Consider the following 11,283-nt stretch of genomic DNA (forward strand, 5'->3'; position numbering starts at 1 on the left):
TTAGGTATCGTATACTTTCTGACAATCAGGGCGGGCAAGGTTCCAGTTGACTGCAGGATTCCACGGCCCGGTTGCCGTGGAGTTATAAAGAAAGAGGGTTTCCGTATATCTTTATATCCGCGGCCTCCTGCTGCAGTGGGGGTATTTATTTTCGGACCTGTGAATGGCTACGCTATCGATTATGGTGCGACTAGGGGACGTGGTCTCAATATTGGGGGTATTCGGTGGGTCTTTATGTATTTAATCACAGTGGGTTTTACCGCACCTGAACAACGATCCTCTCGCCACCTTATACAGGAGTGTCTCCCACAGTATCCAGGTTATAGTGCTCCCATAGTATGAAGATTTTTCTCCTCTTTTTCTTCTTCTTTCGCTATGGTACAATTTAATATACGGTATTCCGCAGATGTCTCGACTCCTCCTCCTGCGTTGTGAAACGGGTATGATAGCCCGGGTTTCAGGGACCCCCACATAGATGTATTGCGCACTTTGGTGGTCCGAGGTACGGTAGGGTATGATAGGACAAAAGCCACGGGTGAAAAAACCGAGAGGGGAACACTCAACCCGGACAACCGTTATGTCAAACATATCACTCGGGAGGGGCTTGGATGTCCGAGTGAGGATCAAAACCTCACCACTCCTCTCTCTCTCTCTTTCCCGGCAAGAAAAAGACATTATATCATCGACGATTGCTCCCCCCACCGCCTCTTCCCAATCGTGACTCGTTCGTTCCCTTAACACTCCTGATATCCGCCAGGAAATGTACATACAGTACCCATTCACCCCATGAAGCATACCAACTGCGCTGACGAATGCAGAGGCTTGCATCAGAGGCTTGCATAAAAATGGGGGGAATCCGTATCGTGCGGGTGAACTGCCTGTACGCCGCCTCATGGTAATACAACTGATATGGTGGCGAGCTGGATTGTGTTCTGAAGCATGGATGCTTTGGATGGTGGTACTCGAGTGCGGTAGTCATGTATTGCCAAGCACGATACGGGGACTCAGTAGAACTAAGCAAATATTCTAAACAAACAAAACAAAACACAGATATTCTCCTAACATATGATGTCAAGGATAATCATTACTCGGCGCGCCGATACCTGCATTTCCTAGCAATCGGGGTGCAAAATTCCGGTACTGGCAAAGCAAGACGGAATGTGCAAGACCATACACGGAAGGGGAAAAAGATCAACAGAACAAAGAAAAGAGAGGGGGAGAAGAGAGAGAGGGCCTCACCTCACGCACAGCGCAGGGGAAATTTCAAGCAGAATTTCCTCCTCCTCCCCACCTTACTCACTCATCCAGCCAATCGCTTGCTCGCTCGTGGTGGGAGAGCACTGCTGCTTGCAGAAAACCAGGCCAAGCTGAGTCCGCAACTGCCACCATACCACGCCGTATAGTCTTCTCGGCAGCCTCACGATTGCCGTTCGAGCAAGAAGGGGGGGGGAAAGAATTTCGGGGCTTTGGATGAAGAAAATCCCCCTAGGAATGAGAGACGGCGTGGTTCTCGGCGATGCCACGAGGTACCGCATGTACTGTATCATAAGTACCGATACCGTACGGTACTCGAGCACAGTACTCGTGCAGCCCTATAGAATGGCGTACGGTGGCGTGCCCTACGTGCCGGGGTTGCAACTTGATCTCGGCGACCTGTGCATAAAGTACGGTTTACCGGTATGTGCATTTTGCTGAAAAGAGAATTATAGGTTTATCGCCGCCTGATTACGATCAAGGAGGAAGGGAGGTTGGAGGGAAAACGGGAAGTGTGTGTGCAAAGGCGATAAGGGGATTTACCGACGGGGATCTTTTCCCTGCTGGGATGTCCTAGGGATTGGGAATTGGGCTGCTGACGGGTGGAAGGGATGTCGGGGATTTGGGGATTTTGGTTTCTCTCATCCTTCATTTCTCCCCTCTTGTTATCCACTCACACTCGAGCATTGTAGGGAGTGGGTTTATGATATGACGGTGGATGGTGACGATGAACGGAGCCAAATACCGTGCCCGATCGTTCTGTCAGTCATTGGTACGGATAGGTTGGGTGGTGTTATGCGGTAGTGATATAATCCGTACCTGGATGATAACACTCTGTAGGGGAAGAGCAGTTTGTTAGAGGGGGGTTGGGGGAAAGAAGGTACAGTATCATACCGAATGATTTTGTATGGCTCGCCCCATCACTCACGTCGCATGGTACCATAACTTAGTCTACTTGCAATGTTGCAACGAAGGCCTTGGCGGGCCCTTCGAGTAGGGGGTTCGCCGAGGCTGATTCTGGGCGAATCTCCTAGCCCGTAACTCTGCTTGGTTATAGACTGATATGCAGGCAAAATAACGTTGAAGAGGAAGAGGAGTTCTCTTCTGCACTTCTGGAGCCGTTCGAGTGTGATACGCTAGTGGAGGTGAAGGTACGTGTATGTGGGCAGGGGACGGAGGGATATACGGTATTCTGGGTTACTTTTTTTGCCCATGGCGCAGTTCCAATTAAGTTATTTACCACAGCGTGTTCCTATGGGGGGTTCATAAACGCGAGCTCTACGAGTAAGGCCCTTGATGATTTCCATCACTACCGGTAACCTACCCTTCGTGCTAACACTGGATACCTGTATCACAATATCATGCTCGAACACGATGCCGGTATGATACTCAGGTATCATTGGGTTCTGCCCATCCCCCTCCCCCTACGGTAGTCCACGTGATGACTGGTGCAGAGGCCCACTATTCAAGTATCCTATGGCGCTAACAGCCTTACTATTGATCCAGCTGCACATCGAATTGGTCTAACATTCCGGTGCTGTACTCGAGTGCTTAGGGTGTGAGCTTAAGTCTGTCGAAGTTTCGCTCATTCGTCGAAATTACTATGAGCGTAGCCATTTTTTTTCTTTTCTGTTGCAATACGGCCAATCTACGCTAAATTTTGGTGAATGAAGGAAGTCTGTCGAGCTCCCGGCACAGTGTCTGGAGCAAATAAGTTACCGTTCTTTGAACGGTCGGGAAGGCATGGAGCCAACTAGAGGATGTTCGACAAACTTACCCTAGATACCCGGTACATTTATCATATCTCACACCCCCCTCCCAATGAAGCGTGCACTTTCCGCTGCTGCCGTCGCTGCCGAGGAATGAGATTCGATGGGTACCGACACCATCCTCCCTCGAGCACGGTCAGGTATACGCGGATGAGCATTCCATCCATTCATCAACACAATGTCAGTTTTTCTCAGTCTATTGGCCCTCGTTGATAGAGATGCACGGGAAGCGGTGGTGCCTGTGTGATGGGCGAGCGATACCGCACCAACCCGTGCTTGTCCCTCAAACCATGTTAGCGAGCCAAGTGAGCAATGAAGGGCAACTATTCTCGTAATCATGGTTGGGCACGTTGTATAAACAAGCGTCTCCTACTGTTGTGGAAAAAAAGAAAGTGCAGAAATCAAAAAGATTTTCGTTGGACGGATATAGTTTTGCGCGCATCGTTCCCTGTTTCTCAATACAAGTAGCGATATCCTATCCGCAACCCCCCCCACCGGCTGGGCTGTTCCTTCCTGCTTCGATTGGGGTAGAATTAAATTTACACTGTCAGGCCATGTTTCTACAAGTTGTTCGTTCTTTTCCGCCGTATGATAAAAGTGTGGTTTTTGAAGGAAAGGGAAAAAAAGAAGAAAAAAAAAAAAGAAGAAAAAAAAGCCACCCGCCGGGACGACATGTGCTGATTCGCAAAGAGTTAGATATTCAAGCTGGAAGGAGGAAAGCACAAGTGTCCGTGATGGAAAAACGTGAGCAAACTAGAATTGTACACCCCCCCCCACTTCCCTTCCCTTCGCTATATCGTGGCCCACCTATCTATCATACATTCAAGTGCAGCATCACGCGGACTCCACCCCCTTTCCCGAGACTCCCAATAATAATAACTTGACCCTGTTTCGGAATTAACAATGTTTATATTCCAATCCTCGCTATTTGCATACAAGTGCTCTGGAAGGGTGTGCCCAAGTTGTGTTGTGGGATGGGAGGGTCGATTTCTTTAGGACTTACTTTCTCCACCTCCACCACCAACACCACCACCACCACCACCGCGGGTGGTGTGTGTGTGTGAAATGTCACCGTGGAAATTGTTTTGGTTTTTCATGATGGATAAATAATTATTATATTGAGCGTCAGAGAAGGTTAATACCGTAGTAATCCTTGTGGGTTCCCACTGGAACACGGTTCCTTCCTTCCTCCCTCCCTTCCGGAAAACTATGGACCGGTACCGTATTGTACTGTACGGTACTCTACTGAAGAATGTGCTCTTTCACTGGGTTTTTTAAAGTCTTGTCTAAATGTGAGTTTCAAGATTTACGTTAGTAAACCATTTGTCGTTTGTTGAATGATGAACCCCCCTGAGCTATGTTTATCAACTAAGAATATAGGCTTTTTTTTTTTCATCGATAAAATTATTGAATTTGGAGGCCCCTTCCCTCCCTTCTGAAAAAAAACTCATCGAATGAATGAATGGATCGTAATTTTCAAAATATAATAATAATAATAGTAGTAATAGTAATAGTAATAGTAATGATATTATGGTAATAATAATATGAAATCACGATAGAGACTATGAAAAATCCGACACACAAAGACCTTCGTGGTACAAGTATATTTCACTCTTATTTGTATACGATTCCCTCACAAGACATATCCTAACTTCGTACACTTGTTGAAATCAATGACCGTCAAAATACGAAAAAAGAACGACATGATAGCATGAACATCAAAGCCCCCCCCAACGTTCCCTCCCTCCCTAAGCCATCGCTGCTAGAACAGCGACTACAGCAACAATGATACCAGCAACACAAGGTCTGTTGATCGAACCAGCACCGGGGTAGACGGATGCGGAGTGGCTGGGCGCATATGTGGTATTTGACGGTGGTGTCACGATGGCTGGGGACTTGGTGGTGGTTGGTGGTGGTGGAAGAGGGGTATATGTAGTTCCTGGAGGTGCAGAGATATATGTGGTGGTTGGCTTAGATGGGGGTGGGGGGGGAATGTGAGTGGTTCCTGGGGGAGGAGGGAAAACATATGTGTTGTTGTGCGAGGGTGGTGCCCAGAAAGTATAAGTGGTCCCAGGGATGGTGTACGTCTTTGTGTAGTAGGCGGTTGTCTCGTTGCAGATCGGGCAAGGCTTGGTGATGACATATGTCTTTGTGGCGGTAGTGGTGGGCGGGTACACCGTTGTGATCACTGGCGGAGGGACCTTAATTGTGGGAACAGGCAGTGGTGTGACTGTAGGTGGGCAATCAGTAGTCACTGTGACCACAGTCTTTGTAAGAGTTGTTGTGAGTGAGGAAACGGAAGTATACGTAGTCCATCCAGTTGTGCAAATCGTGGTCACGGGAATCCAGGTGGTGATGGTGATAAGACTTGTAATTGTCTTTGCGGTTGCCGTTGGCGGGTATACAATAGTAGTGTTCCAACTTGGGGGTGGGTTGTGGGTGGTAGGTTGATGCTGAGGAGTGGACACCGGGGGAGGGGAGTGGGGTTTTGTCGTAGGATAAATAGGAGTCGTAGTCGTGAGCCATGTAGCAGTTGAAGTCGGAGGAGGAGGAGGAGGATGCTTCACAGTAGTGTTGTCGGGAGACCCCCATTCCTTATCCCGCTTCACGAATTGCCCGGGAGCATTAACAAGGTCTCCTTCGCTGGCAGCACCGAGAGATCCTGCAATAAGGGCAAAGAAGGAGAAGATATGAACGGAGTTAACCATTTTCACTTCGATTTAGGCCTTAGTTTGGAGTTCCTTTCCCTTTCTTCCGAGTGGTTTTCAGAGGAAAGCTAATTGACTTTTTCAAGCGAATGATGCAAGTCAACTAATTCGAACTGAAGGTAACGAGAGATAACAAGCGACAAACAAAGCGAATGTGTTTTCGAATGAAGGACGCTTAATAGCTAGCGAAAGTTACCCAACGAGAGCTAAAGAAGGGATGGAAGAGAAAGGTCAAAAGGGACCGCGTGCTATGAGGCGGGCAGGCATTTATAAGATATTCCCTCTATGATACCCACCACCCAGACCTTGTTTCCAGGGAGACAAAAAAAAAATCAATGGGAGAGCGGGGGGCAATGACCTCGAGAAGGTTCTGAACTCCTAATCGGGGAGAGGGAATAAGCTGGCAGTTGGCATCAGCTATGGGCCGCTGGCCATGATGCACAAAGTACTTTGCGAGGATGCAGCCTTTCTATATTTGCTAGTTTGATGTGCGGTAGCTAGCGGAGTCCGGGTTGGGCGGTGGTGTGTGGTACTGGCAAGGTACCTGTACTCGAGTACTGATGGTGGTACTGACCGATGGCTGGTTCGATTAATAGAGTTGATGTAAACCATATCGCTAGCGATAGGATGTGCCAGCGCCCGAGACAAATGTTAAGGAAACGGCGCAGGTGGAGTCGGTCAGACTAGGTACTCCCGCAAAGGGTAGAAAAATGTTGCACTAAACGCCCAATTCGGCATACATCCGGACTGAAACCGTTGATGACGTGCATTCTCCAGCACAATTTCGAGTCCCGAACAGGGGTTGTAGGAAGAGATCTTCCTATGAATCCTAATACCCAGCCTACCACAGTAGCCAGTCCAAATGGACTAGAATCAAGTCAATAGTATCGTACTCAATCCAAACAGCGGACACGAGTATGGTAATGCTAGCTCATAGTTCACCCGGCGTGAGAATTGATATCGGACCTGCATCAGAAGAGCCATCGTGATAGGCATTGCTCGATCAGAGCTCGGGACACTTGTACCGGCAAATTGGGGGAGTACGGTAGGATATTGTATGTGAGGATAGAGTCCTTACTAAGTAAGACAGACATTCAACTGGCTCCGACTTCGATAGCTTAAGATTCTCCGGAACTGGATAACCAGCCAACACAACTGGTATAGTACTGTACATTACTCGAGTATATTATAAGTGAGGGTTTTTCGACCCTGCACTATACAAACAGAGTACCGGTATCCTGCTAGGAGGCAGGAAGTCCCCGTGTGAGTAAGTGAGGTAGGACAACTAGCAAACCTCTTGCGATCAAGAAGCAAACTACTGTACTCGAGTAGTGCGCTGAGGCGAAGGTGTTGTTCTGCGATTCCGCAAGGATCCTGCAACAGTATCAAGCATGAGTGGATCATCATGCATGTCAACCAATCAGCTGGGGTGAAGGATTGCCCCCAAAATGGTTATAAGCAATCCTAAAGCGAAGTCATGCATCTTAGAGAAATCGAGATAGAAAATCGCCGGAGAAAAAGCCCAATTCTGCGATAGGCACCTCTTCTGCTCCATGCGAGCGAGCTCTCTCAGCGCACCCAGTTGGCGCCTCCATCACCTCTCTTCGAGTAAGTCCTGCTGCCGTACGGCGTACTGGAGTAGATAGTAGTCTACGGTAGACTGGCCCTTCCCTATCACGTACCCTTACAAGTACTCAGGGCACCCTAGATCAACAATATTCACCCCCCAGCGAGCGCTTTAATAAGCCGCCACACTCCCTCCGCCCTTGCTCGTGCCGGTATCTAAAGAGCCGTCCTGTTCCGATCATAATATTATCATAGTTGATAATCGCCTTGTCTCCATCGTCAGACACAGCCCTCATCTTGTCTCAAGATATCATCCCACAGCAGCCGTACTATACCGACGCTCAAGTGATGGTTCCCATTCAAGCCTACCAGTACCCCATGAGACGCACAATACCATATCCGCACCATAGTTTCTCGGCTATTGAGTGTACAAGTACCGTAGCCTTCCTGTGACTAGCTTTTATTCCAGAGCAAAAAAGCTTGATTCACCCCTCGCGCGGAGGTCCGCGGGAGAAAAAAAACAAGGCTAAATCCATCAGTGCTCGAGTACCGTACTCGTAGACAGCCCTATTTGTTTTTTCTTCTCTCTCCTCGCTCGGCTGGCAGCGCGGGAGAAATATTTCTTCCCAACCCTGGGGGTAGTTTGTTGTGACATTACGGGAAGAAAAGAAAAAAAAAGGAACCTATGATATATTCCCTCCCAAATATAGGAAATCCGTTGAAAATCGCTCCGTCGCGTACCGGTATACGAAAAACAGAGCTCAATCTGATGAAACAACATTCATTTTTTACCCTTCTTCCCGCCAAAACCTCTCCCCTTTTTCCATCAGTCGTCATAATCATCAGAGCCACTATTCCACCCCGTTTCAAATCCTTCGATAAACTCCCCTAGGTCATTTAGGATTGCTTCCCGCTCGTCCACCCCAACCACCCGCGATACAACATTCTTTATGCTCTTCAGTCGCGGCATCACTTGCGATGACGTTGTGAGCCTCGCACTGACAGCTAGTCTCTGGTCCCCCCCAGTTGCGTCGCCCTCTACGGGTATTATGCGGTCTGTGGAGAAGATACTCGGGAAGCTATCAATGACAGGGTAAGTGAAAGAGGTATGGTATCTACCGAAGCAGCACAATAGTCAGCGAGAGACATGAGTAAGTGCGAGGCGTGACAGGACGAGATGGAGGGTAAAATGAAAGCAGCTGCTTGCAAGTTTCCGCTCAGCAGTTCCCCATCCGCGTAGGATGAACTTCCTGCGTTACTGCATGGCTAAGCAGACTACCAGTAGCATCTTCACCAAGTAATTAAAACACAATGCAAATACAAGAAGAGAATATCGGTCATAGATGAGGCAAGGCAATCAAGCCAACCAACACAACTACCGGCACCACATATACGGTGCTCGAGTACTATCTCGTGGTGGTCTCGTACCCCCACGATCAGAGACAAAAACATCCCGAGAAGGAACACTGCCTTCCATATGGTATACCTTGAGTACTCGAGTAAGCTGAGCCCGCAGGCCTACTCAGCTAAGTCCATTGCGGTTTAGTACAGCGATTTCCGCCACGCAATCCGACAGTGGAGTTTTACGGCACCAGTTTTCAATGAATAGGTGTGTGATGGGTAGCTGGTAGTCATGTGACTCAATGCGTGGGGGACGTCGCCAGGGCAACTAAGTTGACCAAGCGTGCAAGCTTTCCTTCCCTTCAGAGGCCACAATACTAGTACACGGAGGGGGGGTGGGACAAAAAAATCCGCAACGGAAAAGAATGAAAAATCTGAACCTCACCTTTCAAAAACTGCATCGTGGTGATCATTGGGAAGTTCGGGTGAGTCCCCCGCTGTCATATCTTTAGTTCGATCATGATTTGATACTCTCACAACCTCTGTCACGGCAAAAGTGTGACTCTCGTGGCTCTGAACACCCCGAGCCCTCATGGCCATCCCGCCAAATTCATACCCACCTGAGTCCCAGGACAGCCCGAACCCTTTGTCGGAGAGGCTCGGTTCACCTGACCTTGGTGCACTTGGATTTGGTTTATGAACAGTCATTGAGAGTGTTGCGATTTTTTGACCCCCATTGACATTAAGAAGCGATGCCAAGTCATCCAATTTCCCCAATCGACCAGCACCGAAACCATCACGAAGACGAGTGGGGAGGGTGCACGACTCTACCGCAACTGAAAGTAGCGCACTCTTATGCCACTGCAGGGCTGTATCTAAGTGAACATATCCCGGGAGTTTGGATTGGGGGAATCCCAAAGGAATGTATAACGAAGTTAGCGGAATAATATTCGACAAGGTGTATGCAAGGTTGACCGTATGGTTTATCTGCCTTTCCTATTTCAACTTAGTAACCCCAACCTTCCCTTCGCACTTAAGCAAAGAAGAAAAGGATTAGAGGGGAACGTTATGAAAGTGAAGGAGTATACAAGATGGGAAACCGAGTTGGAGAGGCAGATAGGGACCGATCACGAATACTCACTCTAGTGGTTTTCTCAAAATCCTGCAGTCCCCAAGTCATAATTCCGGTTTTCGGATACTCGTCTCTTAAGGCAGCAACATACTCAGCTGCGAAGCCACCCCAAGCATCTTCTGCGGATGTGAATATCTGCACACCCTGCATTTGGTCACACTCTTCTGCAAAGAGTCTGAAGTCTCTATCGAGCATGTCATGTTCTCTGTTCAATTGGTTGAAGAGATCTCTGCCCAAACTAATATTTTCGAAGGGCATGACTTTTGAATTGAGGTCATATTGGTTTAGTTGGATGGAAGAACGCGGATGATAAAAGACCTTATTGAAATCGCTCCAATAGCGAACAGATGCCGGCTCTAGGCGGGCTGGAAGGAGGCCCTATATCAATTACCCAAGCTGTAAACCCCAATAACGAGGAAAACGGGCCGGTATCGCAGGGGCTTGTCGGAACCTACAGTGTCGAGGGATCTCTGATATTCAATTGGCTCAACTAGAGGCTCTCGCTGAATGGTCATTCCATTATCCCTAATTTTCCGAAAACATTTTTGTAAGTGGATTTTCCGCGGTAAATCGGTCCGCCATCCAACATACCACAGTCCTTGTGGAATCCCAGCATCTGAGTCCCGCTCCACTTCATAAAGAGCATTGATTTTCTTCATAGACCCAAATCCGCCTTTGAGATCATATATAAGAGTTCTAGGTGTAAAAGTCTCTCCTCCGTCAACCCCAATGCCGGGCCGGAAGTGAACGTTATGATCCACGGGGCTAGGTGAAGCATCTTCGGCATAAGTGAAGTATGATTCCTATGGTTTCCACAAATCAACCAATGATCCCCTGACAGGCCTCGAGCCATATTAAAACACCCTTAGGTCCCACGTACCTGAGTATTCCAGAAGTGAGTCCCAAGGTAGTTGGCCTGGTGTCCCAACTGTAGCGTAATGATTTCGTGCATCCTGAAGTGGGCTCTGGGGGGTAGTTATGATATCGGAAAGAAGGGGTGATCTTCTTTGAGGTCTTGACACAGCCCCGGATGATTCGTAAGATTCTACATGCAAGTTGGGGAGTATCCTATGAGATATCGGGAACCGAATCAAGGCGTCAAGGCAGAAAGTGCTGAAAAAGTGAAGAGATATGGTGCCGGTAAATTATGATAAATCTTGCGGCTCTAGACTTGCTTTTTGCCCCTCCATCATTATCTTATCTTATCTTATCTTTTACTTTCCTATTTTGTGTTAGCGTAGTTATGTTCGGGTTAGGGTTAAACTCAATGCTCCTCACTGATCACCCTTGATTGTCCTTCTATGATGCTCGAGTATCATGCACCGAACACAATTCGATTAATAGTATAATAATATGTATATGGTAATAATTTGGTGCGGAGTATGTATCATACACAAAAAGCCACAAATATTCAGCAAAAGAGGACTGCTGCCATGCCTAATTAGACCCAAGGCCCCCCCACAGAAGGGTCAACCCTTTTAATTGCCTTCCAACAAGATCCTGCACTTAACCC

At 48.0% G+C, this 11,283-nt stretch overlaps 2 protein-coding genes; both read right to left on the reverse strand.

Moving 5' to 3' along the window:
• Positions 1-4,589: 4,589 nt before the first annotated feature.
• On the reverse strand, positions 4,590-5,731 carry GSTUM_00004246001 (uncharacterized protein; the record flags this gene model as incomplete). XM_002835494.2 has 1 exon in its annotated part: positions 4,590-5,731. The coding sequence occupies one exon, from the start codon at positions 5,729-5,731 to the stop codon at positions 4,772-4,774; it is 960 nt and encodes a 319-aa protein (XP_002835540.1). The 3' UTR covers positions 4,590-4,771.
• Positions 5,732-8,123: 2,392 nt separating this feature from the next.
• GSTUM_00004247001 (uncharacterized protein) lies at positions 8,124-10,884 on the reverse strand (the record flags this gene model as incomplete). XM_002835495.2 has 6 exons in its annotated part: positions 10,651-10,884; positions 10,362-10,573; positions 10,226-10,295; positions 9,780-10,148; positions 9,084-9,634; positions 8,124-8,412 (listed from the first exon to the last, which is right to left on the reverse strand). The coding sequence occupies exons 1-6, from the start codon at positions 10,720-10,722 to the stop codon at positions 8,124-8,126; spliced, it is 1,563 nt and encodes a 520-aa protein (XP_002835541.1). The 5' UTR covers positions 10,723-10,884.
• Between the last annotated feature and the right edge of the window lie 399 nt (positions 10,885-11,283).

This window comes from Tuber melanosporum (assembly GCF_000151645.1).
Source record: "Tuber melanosporum whole genome shotgun sequence assembly, scaffold_11, strain Mel28".
Lineage (NCBI taxonomy): Eukaryota > Fungi > Ascomycota > Pezizomycetes > Pezizales > Tuberaceae > Tuber > Tuber melanosporum.